This window comes from Brienomyrus brachyistius, chromosome 3 (assembly GCF_023856365.1).
Source record: "Brienomyrus brachyistius isolate T26 chromosome 3, BBRACH_0.4, whole genome shotgun sequence".
NCBI lineage: Eukaryota > Metazoa > Chordata > Actinopteri > Osteoglossiformes > Mormyridae > Brienomyrus > Brienomyrus brachyistius.
Genome location: NC_064535.1, coordinates 4,254,639 through 4,268,373, shown reverse-complemented (window position 1 = coordinate 4,268,373; position 13,735 = coordinate 4,254,639). Strand labels below are relative to the sequence as shown.

Here is a 13,735-nt window from a genome sequence, read left to right as displayed (position 1 = left end):
TGGGGGTTAGGTTCCACCTGTGCCCAACAGCTAAGGCAGCACACGGTCAAAAAAAATGGTCCATTGAGCAAATAAACAGACAGAACCTGGCTCTGGCTACTCAGTACTACAGACAGCAAGTGAAGAATATACCTGTTTATATATATATTATATATTATATATACACACATGCATGCTGTGATGAGGCACCAGAGAGCCCTGACCAGCACTCAGACACACTGGGGCGACCACAGAAACCCCCAGTGAAAGGAGAGAGATCTTCCAGCTCAAAACAATATTCCCTCACATAGAGCACCATCCTGTGTTTCCACCCACACCTCAACATGTTCGGGCATCAACGGGGAAAGAAGTTGAACTACTCAGGCGTATCGTTACAGGCTGCAACCATGAATCTTTATCCTTATCCTAACACCCTGACTGCAGGACACAAGATTCAGTTATGCAGACGTGTCAGTAGTACATCGTCTGCCTGAAGTTCTTAACCTGATGTCACTGGTTGTGCACTGCTGACGGAGGAGGATTCAAAATCACACCTCAAAGCTATTCCATTAACTACTAAGAATTCACTCCCACTCCTCCAGTCTGCAGACACTTGAAAGCACACTGAGGATGTCTAGGGAGAGATACCCAATCAGGACGCTCACTTCGCATTAGACCCCAACCCCAAACCCCCACCTTAACAATGGCAGCAGCTGTGTTACATTTGGGCACTTCTGGCTATTAGTCATCAACAAGGGGGGGGGGGGGAGACAGAATAAACACAAAACAGCAAATGCAAATGAATTCATGACTGAATGCTGACAGCTTTATCTTCTCAGGAGGACCATATACAGCCACACAGTATCTAGTCAGTCACACACACACACAAGCATGGATTACAGGTGTTACTGAAACAAAAACCTTGTGTGTGTGTGTGTGTGTGTGTGTGTGTAAGAGAGGGAGAATTTCTACAAGTACTGGAAATACATTGTGTGCGGGCCAGTTAGCTGCACATTCATACATTTTTAGTCATATTCACCCATTAAACTAGCACTACAGCTCACAGGACAGCTTTTCAGCTAGTTTAGAAGATGAAAACCGTGAGTTTGCCTACTTGAGTGACAGCGCGGTGGTTCCAGTTCTTCACGTCCCACAAACAAAGAGGAGGAGAACAGGCCATGCAAACAGAAAAGGGTTCGAAGGAGAGAGAGAGAGACAAAAATGCTGAAATCAAAAAGCATGTGAACAGCCAGTGAAACAAACTTTAGAAAGAGCAGCGGCTAAAGGGAAATGATATTCAAATGAACAACGGAGGGGAAAATCAAAGCACAAATGAACAGATCAAAAAGGTAATTAAGCTCATAAGGTGGAACAATAGTTACAAATTAGACAAAGAAAAAACGTGAATAACAGCAATACAACATTTATTATTATTACCACTTTGATGCAGGATGTGAACCAGTAGTACCACTATCATTTTCCTTGACATGCAACAGAACCCCAACCAGCTTTGGCATTAGATACCCGGAGTATAACATATAAACACAAACATAACCCTATATAAAAAAAGCAAGCTTGCTTGGATCCCTCAGCAGTGCTATTTTCGGAGCGTGAGTGGGCGTGTTCTGCCTCGCCGCTGAAGTGGCCGATCCTTGCGTCTCCAGGGCATCAGTGGGAAGTGTGGGAGTGCGGCGGCCTCCCGCTGGGACCGCCACAGTGCCCTTGGACCCGTCGGAGCATTGGTTACAAAATACAGACACCGAGGCAGACAGAAGCAGTAAGCAAAAATAATACCTATGTGATTTTGTTCCGTTTCGGCATCAGGTGAGGCGCTGGAGCTCGACTGCCAGTTGTCTTGCACCTTGCAAAACGAACAGTATTCTGTCCAAAACATAAAGCTGACCACATGTGGGGGGGGGTACATTTTTGGTGGTTTCAGGATTGGAGAAACATTCCTTGAGCCATTTCCTTATAGAGAAGCAGGCAATGGGCTTGCACGAGTCAGGGCATCGTCGCAGCCAGCCAGCGTCGGTGGAGCGTTAAACACTCATCTGACTCTCAGTCAGAATCCAGATCCCTCCTTATTGAAGCCGGCTCTACCAGAGAGGCTTAACCGAAAGCCTGAGGTGTATCTGAAGACGTACGATGCTTCTGCGAGCACACCAGCTTATCTGCACCACTTACACACTAACGAACATGGCAGCTGCATCCCCAAGCTGACCGTACCAACATTAGGCTTCAAAAATAATTGTCAGGGGCTCATCTTCTCCAGCCGGTTAGCTTCATTAGTAATAAAAAGGACTCTGATTCAGCTGAGGTTCGTGGGCGAATGAGACAAGTGGTGGCATTGCAGCTGTGGGATAAGACAAATCGGCAGAGCTTTACGGACACTGTCATGGTCGCTGGTAGTCCACTGCAAAACTAAGAATTATATAAATCTGTCATATCTCAATCCAGCTTATAGGATCCTATCCATCCCTGTAAGCCTAAAGTTGGCCCTGTTCTCTCCCACCAGACCTTTCAGATCTAAGAAGATCACAAACCTGAAGCTAAAAGTGATCAAAGAACTTTGAAGTGTGTTCTGATCTCTGGGACCAGGTTCTGTAACTTACACAGAACTTCAACAAAGAAAGAAAGAGCCAGTTGAAGTTCTATACTCCAGTGATAATACAAGTGGAAAAACAAGAAGATTCATAAGTAATCAATGGGGGCTGGCATTGACAAAGAAAGCAAAGTGAGAATTTAAGAAATTATACACAAAAAACCTACAACAATAAAAGCTTTGTTAGAGGGAGACTGTGGGATAGTGGGTAGGATCAATAAAACACAAAAACGTGTAAAGGGAAGACTCTAGGGCTGAACGATTTAGGGAAAATATCTAATTGCGATTATTCTTGACATATTGCAATTACGATTTGATTACTGGTATTTAATACATAAAGCTTCAGTTCGATATTCCGTGTGTAACAGATTTAAAACATGACGCCGCATTGCCACAGAATACAGCATCAAAATAGCAACTGGTCTATATTCTAACGCAATAATGGGAACGTAAACATGTGAATTGCATGTTTCCAGCATGTATTTATTGCTTTTTTAAAAACTGCTGCGAAAGTAGTTTCGCAAAGTCATGCCGTGCTTCTCACGTGTCGGTCATGGTCGCCAATCAGAAGTGGCGAAGGCGACTGTGGACACGCCCCCAAACAGCGGACACATGAAACCCAAGGAAAACAAAACAAAATAGCAAAATACTGCTTCTGCTGCTGAGGCATAATCTGGGAACAGCGTCCACAATGACTCATATGATCACTGTCATCGTATGACGATGTCAAATGTTCAGTTTGATTAGAAACTGTCCTTCATATAGGGGAATGAGGTATTCACAGTTACCGTTACATGTGGCTTGATTTTTTAAATATGTATCTGCCGGTATTAGACCTGAGCTATGTATGTAAGGGTTAAGCCCTGGGTCAGATGTGCTGTACAATGCATTTCCTAAATCGCAGCCTTTGCCATCAGCTAATTGCATTGTAAAATTTTTCATCAATCTGTATGCAGATGATACTGGGATTAAAACATGTACGATGATGCAGCGCGATCTCCCTGCCCCTCCAACAGACTCGGCCATGATGCAGCGCAATCTCCCTGCCCCTCCAACAGACTCGGCCATGATGCAGCGCGATCTCCCTGCCCCTCCAACAGACTGAGCCATGATGCAGTGCGAACTCCATGGTCCTCCAACAGACTTGGCCATGATGCAGCGTGATCTCCCTGCCCCTCCAACAGACTCGGCCATGATGCAGTGCGAACTCCATGCTCCTCCAACAGACTGAGCCATGATGCAGTGCGATCACTCTGCCCCTCCAACAGACTCGGCCATGATGCAGTGCGATCTCCCTGCCCCTCCAACAGACTCGGCCATGATGCAGTGCGATCTCCCTGCCCCTCCAACAGACTCGGCCATGATGCAGTGCGATCACTCTGCCCCTCCAACAAACTCAGCCATGATGCAGTGCGATCACTCTGCCCCTCCAACAAACTCAGCCATGATGCAGTGCGATCACTCTGCCCCTCCAACAAACTCAGCCATGATGCAGTGCGGTTGCAGTGCGATCTCCCTGCCCCTCCAACAGACTCAGCACGGCTCGAATTGCACAAGCAGGGCGAAATAAAAAGTGCCTTTATGCGGAATGCAGTTTAAGAACCAGTGTCAAGATCCAGCAGAATCACGCAATGACTAATTTATGATGACAGGTGGGGGGGATGTCTGATAAATTACTGCCCCACCACCCCCCAAATCAAACACACACGCACCCCTATTCCTCTCTGCTACAAATGTCACCCAGCATCATCAGCCCAAATATTCAGTGTAGGAATTTTGTGATATTGGACCCCCACCCTAGACCAATCCAATTATGCTCCAAAATCTTTAAGGCCCCTGAGTGACAGGGGTCCTTGGTATTGTCCTAACTTTCTCTTTGGGGTCCCAGATTCAGTCATACATAAGGAAGGGCAGTACTGGATAACCTGCAGTGAGCTTTCTTTAAGCAACAGACTTGATACAGTTATTAAGACATTGACCCGAATCAAATAACTGGCGAATCGATGATGTAAAACCATTGCTCTTGTGGCGAGGCGCCTTGATCACTCTGCATACGCGAATGTCACGGTGGCGGATGGCACAGGCCTCAAAGCCTGACTGGGGAACGAGACAGAAGCATTTGCAGGATAAACAGGCCTGAGCCCAGTTACTGGCACTGCCATTTCTGCTGGGAGCTCATTTAATTGGTGGGAGTTGGTATCCCTCAGCACGTAATTAAAACAGATGTTGTACGAAACAAACAATGTTGAGCTTTTTGTTTCTGGTTCCGCCCAACTTGTTCCCCCCTCCATCACACTGGCAGTGCACTTCAGTGGCCTGCAACAAGACTTGTGAGTGCAGGAAGGTTTACAGACCCGCCACACAGCAATAAACCTCCCCCCAAATCCCTGCCATCTCAGGTGTCAGTAATTGGTGCGGGTTCCCCCACTCACTTCCCCTTGCAAAACGCAAACAAACCAACTTCTGACTGATCAGCCAATCCCCTTCCAAACTGTTCCTCCATCCCAGGCTGCAGCAGATACATGCTAAAGGCCTAGCATCAGATAAGCCTTTAAATAGAAACTGCCTTCCTCAAATAGGCCTCAGAGGCAGCAATAAGGAACAACCGATGGATGCAGTAGGCCAGGTGGAATCCTGGGAACGTCTGCGCAACTCGCAGCGATCCATCTGAAAGTCCAATTAAAATATGGATGGCTAGGAATGAAACAACGATAATTTAAAAATCATCTTCGCTGTATGCTTTCTAATCTGACAATAAGTGCTTCGGGAAGAGAGAAACTGGTTTAGAAGCACAAGTTTAGCAAGAGGGGACAGTGCGAAAATTCTCAGCTCTGTTCCAGCATCTCATGCCGAACGAAAAGTACACTGTAAACAAGAGACAACAGGATGGGAAAGAAAGCATGTAAAAACATTTATGTACGGCAGATAGAGTCGTGTGTTAAATGATCATTCCACAGTCTGTTCCTGTTGACGCAGGAGACAAGTAAGAATCTGTGGCCCATGAAATGAGAGAAAAAACAAACTCAGTGGCGGGATTTAAGCAGTCCAGACACAGACGGCTTAAAATACAACCACTCACCATCATGAAGAACAAGTAGAGAACCAGATAATGAGACGCAGTACATATTTAACAAGGCCTGGAGTAAACACCGGGGAGCGGTTAATGTCAATGAAGGATTCTGGGAAGGGGACTGACCTCATCCACATTCTCAAAGGCGTTGATGACATCGTACGGCAGGCATGACAGCAGGTCGATGACGAACCACGTCTTCAGATAGTTCATGCGGATGAGCTTGGGGTCAGAGATGACCTCGCCGGCCGGCCCGACGAAGGTGGTGTGGAAATTGAGCACGATGTCCACCAGGAAGATGACGTCCACGATGCTGTCCACCACCAGCCAGGTCACGTTGTTCTGCTTGGTCTTGAAAGACACGTTGTAGGGCACCATGATGGCAGTGTAGAAGGTGAGGATGAGGATGACCCAGTCCCAGGTGGTCTTGAAGGCACAGTAGTGGAGGATGATGTGAGGAGGGGTCTTCGGAGTCTCCTGCTTGTACTGGGGCAGGATGTCAGAGCCAAGCTGCAGCACCTGGACCATGGGAAGACGGTGGTCAATCATCTATGGTGTGAAGCTCTCGATTGACCCAAGTCTCCACAGTAAGTAGCTGGGGAAGGAGGATGTGTGTAAGGAATGTTTAGCAAGACTGCGTACTGTGGAACACAACATACTTTTCCGTACATCTTCTAATCCCAGTATCATCTGCATACAGATTGATGAAAAGTTTTACAGAAGACGGAAAATCAAACAGCTTATAGAAACTATCGCACAGCAACGCCCTGCGAGGATAGAAGAGGTGATGGCAAAGAGGTGAGGCGGCCAACAGAGGGTGCCCTTTCTACCTCTGCTAGGCGAGAGTGCTTGTGGACGTTCTCCCCCTTGTGTACGGTGGGCTGCAGCTGCTGCAGGACGCCTCGGCTGCTTGTCAGAGCACGGGTTAGACGGGCGAACTTCCCCCAACCTAGTTTAGGTAAGAAAGCCAGATGGCAATGTTAGCGAACCCCGGGTGGTATTGACGCAAGAGATGGGTCACATGATTGGTACCTCGAAAACACACAGCAATATTTACCCTATAGAAGAGAAACAAAGAGATAAGAAGGTTAAGACAGGTCAAAACATACAGCAAGTCGAAGAAGAACTTGTAGGAATAGCGAGCGCTGGCCCCCACTTGGTAATATAGCTCCACCCACCTTTGGATGAATCATCTTCGATTGGCTGTTTAAATGCTGTGATGTCACTGAAGGTGCACAGGAACAGCACCACCTTGTCTTGTTCATTGCGGATGGGAGCGATTTTGACGAAGAACCATACCGGTGTTCCTGAAACGCAATCAAGAGATCACAAACTCAAGGGACCACAGTACTCCGCCCACCCCAAACAATGAAACACTCCATCTGAGTTTACACAGATCATCTAAATTAGCCATGTTCTTTTCTGACCATCATTCAAGGGAGACTCTCTTTTATACCCTCAACAAAAGTTCCAAGAGATGTTTTTAGAAAAAGTATCCATTTCCAGGGGAAAGAAGATCTCCAGGGAAGTGCAGGGTCCAAAGAAACTTACGGTTCTTCTTGTACATGAGTATTTCGAATGAGTTCATCTCATAGTTCTCGAAGGTCAGCCGTACTTTCTCAGTGGTCTCTTTATCCGTGAGCTCGCCGTACATGAAGCTGAAAGCACAGTGAGAAGCTGACTGTAGCATCACTGTGACATTACAAACACCAGGGTAAAGAAGCTGGGGGGCATGACAGGCGCAGGACTCCGAACAGAGCCGGGGCCCATGATCACCAGACAGAAAGCCGACATCTGCCTTTTACACAGAATCTACCGCTCTTGCATCAGCCATCTCTACCATTTGCTTCCCCCTCTGGCCCAGCGAAAGGCCTTCAGCCAAAGAGCAGCGAAGATTATCTGTATAAAAAGAGGCAAAATCCCACCCAGATCCCATGAGCTGCTCTATTGATTGAATCAGTAAGGCCAACATACACAGGCATGTTCTGTTGACAGAATTGCACCCCATACAAACACAAACATTGAGCAGATCCACAGCTGAGGAACGACACTCATTAACTGAATCATTGCTGATTAATCACAGGTGTGACTGCTAGAAACAGCATGCAGACAACAGATGGAAGGTCAGGCTTTCCTAGCCCAAGACCTCATCTCTGGTTCATGCACCAGAAGAACCAGCAGAAGATTCCGGAACACAAAGAGTCAATTGATCTGGCGAGAGACTGATCTGCAATCAATCAGATTAAGTGACTGCACGCCTACAGATAGAACAGCTCGAAAACGAGCACTTAACAAGCATGAGAGACACTTGTGAGCCTTCCTGTAATGAAGCATCTATTAGCAGGCCATTTTAGCCTTAGCGCACACATTCATGAAAGAATAAATCAAGTAAAGGCTGAGAGTTCAGCCCTGGTCGGTCATGTGATCAAGGAACACGGGGGGGGGGGGTTAGTTCAGCTCGTATCACAGGTGGGCGGATTCGCTGACCCGCGCCTCCTGTCAGACGCATTCATCATGAGAGCCACATGGGTCACGAAAGACTTGGCCGTGCCAATTGTCCAGTCACATCTAGTGACTATCACCATTTGTCACAAATATACCCCCCATGTATAGCAGTATTATAGCACTAATACTTCATTTCATTAAGATTTCATTAAGGGGGGGGGGGCAGATACCCAGTTCACCAGCATCCCACTGTCCAGGCCTGGCAAGCTGGTACGTATATTGTGTTCTCGCCTAGAACGTTTGATTAATTGGTTCCCAAATTGAACCAATTTAGCCACCTCCGTTGACTAAACAGGGATGGAAACCCTACCAATACAGATAAAATCAGGACAGGAGACTGACATCTTAATGGCTGAACATGTTTCTGCAGAAGCAGAATCATGGGAAGTTGTCCTACCGCAGCCGTACGCAGGACAAACCACAAAGCCGTGTGACCAGCGAGCCACCAGTACCTGAAAACCACGGAAGCTCGCGAGTCACCTGATCCAAGCCCTGCGGAAAGTGGTCTGTCACGGTGACAGCTAAGGTCCCACATCGCGGGAGCCTGTGAAAGCTGATGCCAGCCACAGCAGAAAAGTAGAAGGCACCCCCCCCCCCCGACATTTCCACTGCACGCTTTGATGTTGTCCCTCTGCACCCACCCACCCCCCCAACTTGGGAAATGACTGAAAGCGATCCACATTACCATAGAGGACACCAATGCGCAGCAGATCTAAAAATACGAGCTGAGATTCTGAACTCTGACAAGCATTAGGCTCTGAAGTCAAAGCTCTGAGGACCATGCAGACCGATGGCGGTTAGACTGAGCTCCTGTCCCCCACGAGACAAACCGAGTGCATCCTGCTGCCTTGCAGAGAAAACCTCCCCCCGTCACTTAACATGGACGCGTCTTTAAAAAGAGCAAGGAGAAGCAGCGTGGAAATACCAGCAATCGCAGGTGAGAAAACTCCTCTCGCCACTCTGGCTTAACGTCTTCGAATCGGACAGTAAGAGGCCAGAATCACCTGGAAACGCATCCCTGATGTAAATCCCCCCCCACTGCCCTCCACATATCAAACTCTCCCCCGTGCCATTCTTCAAAGGGACAAACCAAACCCAAACTAGATATCCTTTCTTACGGTAATCCCAAAAGTTGAAGAATGGAAATATAAAAGGAAATGCAATGAAGATCCAATTATAAAAGCTACGTATGGATTACGGTTTACAAACTACATCTAGCTTTGTTAGCAATGCACTATAATGTGAAAACAGCAAACCGTTCAAATACGTGGATCCTTTAAAAAAAACGACCTGCATGATTCTAATCACATGACCCCGTGAAGCAGGACCAGGCAGCGTCAGCGTCAGGAGACGGTTTCCTTTCTGCAGCAGGTGACCGTAGCGATACGGGAGGCTACCTGCACGTGCTGCTCTTCTGCATGACCTCGGCCCGGTGGTAGCCGGAAAGCTTGCAGAATCCATCGTTGCTGTACACGATGGGCCAGTCCACGATCTGGGCGTTGCCCAGAACAAAGTTGGTGTCTGCCGTAAGGGATTCGAGAGAGAGTGGGAAAAGGACACTGTTACTCATTTTTAGACCAAATATGGTGAATATCAGGAGGGGAATGTGTCTAGCTGGACTTATACATACACACGACTATCATGGGTATGGTCACAATGAAATCAACACAAATCGACGCATAAAGATGATGACAGCACTGAGGTCCCTCCCACCCTCACAGATTCCCGCGTCTGGACATTGGAGAACATGGGGTAACCAGAAGAGAGCTGACAGTCACCGAAACCAGAACCAAACCTCATGTTCCTATACCCCCCCCCCCCCCCAACAGTTACTGGCTAACCCGTTTTTAGAAAATTCCTCACTGACAGCTCAATAAAGAGTAATGAGTTAATTATAATATTTCACATAATTACTCCAACCAAAAACACTTGCAATTTATCTTAGGCAATTAAAAAGAAATGGGCAATTAAAAAGAAATGAGAAACTGTAGTAAATGTTTACAGGAAGGCATCAACTAATTAAACACTGGTTAAAGCCTTGCATCCTTAAGAGAGCCAGATTTGGCTCCATTTGTACATAGCAATCAATGACAATAATGTGCCACTCTGACAAGGTGATGCGTTACAAGCCGTCCTGAAGAGCAGCACAAAAGTGAATCTTGTCTCACTCCCACGGACCTGAACCTTCCCTCGGGCAAGAACGACCTTTCACCTTTCACCTACATGACCTCAGTCTTGTACTATGCAGGTGATGCAGGTGCTGAGGCCAAGCGAAACCATGAGAACCATTCCTAGTGTTAGCTTATTCCCAGTTGGCCCCTGCCCATTGCACCAACGGCATTATGGGAAATTCCAGACCTTCCTGCAAATATTGACATCACGATGGACAGTCAAAAGAGTATTAAGGAAAACGCAACATGTATAATAAAAAGATTTTAGGACTAGAAAACTTTAACACATTGCACTTTACACAGCTAATTCCATTAAAAATGACAGGAGAGGGACATCGGGAATAGGGGGAATCGGGAGATGTTACCTAACAAGCAAAAGGACAAGGATTTCCTCTCTATATGAACAAACAGCTACTCTTCCGACAAAGACAACACTACGTTCCATGCCAACATTTGTTATTTTACTGTGCTTACATGACCTTGTCGTTTACACACCGATTACCTAGGCTTCTTGGTTACAAAAATAACCAGGCCCACAGTGTGCAGTAGTTCAGTTAGTTTACAGCGTCTGTATGTCTTTTTATTAAACCATCGAGTAGGAATAAGATACAATTATAGGGGGGGGGGGGGGGTGGGGGAGATGGAAGGGAGGTTGATGTTAAAGTTATGCGTTCTTTGCCGAAACTAACAAAGCAAATTAACAAATAAATTGGTACAGAACATGAACATGGAAAAAAAGGAATAAACAACGGTGTCGACATTGTGTATACCTGTCTGTCTATGTGACAATGTCCAAACCTGAAAAGTTAAAGGAGAGATGGTTAAAGCAAACAGGCAGTGCCCGTTCAAGAACAAAACTACACACCAGCACTACAGCGACAAACTATTGCAAAACTGTCATCGGTGGCCAACGCAATATGGCGCATTAAACCCCATCCGTAAAAAAATGCAAAGGTTGCAACACCCAATATTTAGTATTTGAAATTTGAGATAATTTCACAAGAGTCTGTGTGGTTCTGTTTCGTTCACGCTGCCCAGCTCCCGTTATTCTGGTTACCGTCTACTAACTAGGCTACACGGACATTGATAAGATCTGCCAAGATCTGGGGAAAAGGGAATTTTACCCCAGTGTTTAAAAGTGTTTAAAAGTCCCCCGATGTAAAAGGGCAACGAACCAAAACTTTTTTGTGACAATCAAGCTTTATTTCCATGGTGCACCACCATCAGTTAGTGTAAACCTGTATAGCATACTTATAATGTTATCGTTAAATTGTAATTTAACTAATGGACGACTTGATGTAGGCTAACAGTGACCAGCTGGTGTTTGCATTAGCGTGAAATCATATTAAGACCAAAGAGGTTTACCTAAACCCTTTCAGCATCTATTTCTTAGAAACTCAACATTTACCCTCTCTAACAATCTCTCTGCTTTAAGCCCACAGTGAGCAACGCAAAATTGATAGCATCATTTAAGAAAATGGCACAAAACGGAATTTTAAAACCTTGTCTGCCATAAGGGATTAAACAGCTTTCGCGCTTATTTTTTTACAGACTCGGTATCATGCTGTTTAACATTTGAGGTTTTTAATGACCGCGTTTTAATAGCAATCAAGTTGTCACTGATGGACGGGAAAAGTTCGCTTTGAATTGTGGCTTACGGAGTGGATCATGCGTAACATTATGAATTATCGCCGCCATTAAACTGTCACATTGCAGCTACAATAAATCAGTTGATTTGTCTAACAATAGACTAACATAAAACAATAAAAAAACATCCTTGAGTTATAGCAGAGGCGAATTCAGTGGCTCGCATTCAGTGCGGTTTTACAATGGTACAGAGACAATAGAAAGCAATAATGTTTATAGGTGTATATAATATATGGCAATAAAACGCACGAGAAGTTTTACGTGTTTTGCTGCTTATCGCATGGCAAACGTTTTCATTTCTGTGTAATACATATGATCTGCAGCGCCTTCTTGATAAACTCTAAGGGGAATTGGCGCACCTGCGAAGGGGACCGTCTGATCATCTTACCAAAACCCCGGGTCGATTATTACGCTAATACTATCCAGTATCGACGCACTTACAGTCAGACAATGAATAACATAAACACACCTATCAAAAACACGCCTCAAAGCTTCGACATACTTGTTCAAGTTATTATTAGAAAAATCTGCGTTATGGTTAAGCGGCTGTTTCCGTTTGTCATATATAATTACTATCAATTAAATTGTAATTAATTAGAACGGACATTCGGTTTTTACGTTACAGAATAACCGGAGTATTATCAAAATTATAGGCATGTATTTTGATATTACACTGATTAAGGCGATACGTAAATACAGCCTATATGTAGTCTGGCTCAAATAACAGTGCAAAATAACAAGCAATTAAACTGCGCAAGTTTTGCGGGAAACAAAAACATTTTCTGGAATCGTAGACATCAGATTACTCCTACCGTAGCACCTACACGTTTATTTACTATTACACGCAACTTTTAAAAATACAGATATGTGCGTCAGAACGGGAAATTTGGTCAATTACTTTATGTATGTTGACAAAAGATGCGGCTTTCTTATGGTAGTGGATTTCGGTTTAAGTTTCAGACGTTAGGCTACAATATACATGTATTTTTAAAAAAACATTCCCTGTTGTAGTACTAACTGTTCAAATGGCACAAAATCTCCCGCTGAAGATGCATTAAAGTCCATACGGACCCTGCAGCGTACTATAGTCATTTAAAGTTCCATCAATAAACGAACTTCACCCCCCCCCCCCCCCCCCCCCCAAAAAAAAAAACGTTTCACTTCTTACCGTTAGATCGCCTGACAATATTTTCTAGGAAAGTGTTCTGGGGGGCCACGAGTCCTCGCCGTCCGCCTGCCATGCCGCCTTCGTCATTCAGATCCTCCGTAAGGTGGGAAGGCTTCAGCGTACTGGGATGCCGGAGCTGCATGCAAGGCGATGAGCCTGGTCTTCTGTCTTCATGGTCTCCGCTCCCACTGACATTAGGGTACAAGGCTCTCCTCACGATGTCCGAGACGGTTGCCCCCCCCCTGTTGAGTGCAAAATGAGCGGATTCTCACGCTTGGGTACCAACCGGTACTTGCATCCACTCTTTAACTTCTACACTAACTTGGATTCCCATCTGCTGGCAACCAAAGGAATTGCGGCTTATTTGCTTGGGGAAAAGGCATGGACCCAAAGCTACACTGATGGACTCGAGGGGGAACGCCCCCCCCCCATAATGTCGTTAATATGTCGTTAAGGCTCCCTCTATAAATAGGCAAAAATGCCACTATGGGCTGCACTTCACATCGAAAAAAAATGATGGAGTGCTGTCTAGGGTGCCCCCTTCATGTGAAAGAGTATGATGATGTGCCCAAGGAAATGTGATGAAGCATATT

At 45.7% G+C, this 13,735-nt stretch overlaps 1 protein-coding gene across 2 annotated transcripts in view; it reads right to left on the bottom strand.

Moving 5' to 3' along the window:
* kcnh1a (potassium voltage-gated channel, subfamily H (eag-related), member 1a) overlaps nucleotides 1-13,227 on the bottom strand; it is a 51,597-nt gene extending 38,370 nt beyond the window's left edge. Inside the window, exons 1-6 of one of the 2 annotated variants that reach the window (XM_049006653.1) lie at nucleotides 13,143-13,227; nucleotides 9,554-9,677; nucleotides 7,203-7,309; nucleotides 6,830-6,958; nucleotides 6,482-6,600; nucleotides 5,778-6,170 (exon numbers count right to left, since the gene is read on the bottom strand). In XM_049006653.1, the coding sequence (XP_048862610.1) occupies nucleotides 5,778-6,170; nucleotides 6,482-6,600; nucleotides 6,830-6,958; nucleotides 7,203-7,309; nucleotides 9,554-9,677; nucleotides 13,143-13,215 (945 nt within the window). In that variant the 5' untranslated portion in view covers nucleotides 13,216-13,227. Of the gene's footprint in view, nucleotides 1-5,777; nucleotides 6,171-6,481; nucleotides 6,601-6,829; nucleotides 6,959-7,202; nucleotides 7,310-7,625; nucleotides 7,847-9,553; nucleotides 9,678-13,142 lie in introns of those variants that run through there. The other variant, XM_049006654.1, reaches the window with a different exon arrangement.
* Nucleotides 13,228-13,735: the final 508 nt, after the last annotated feature.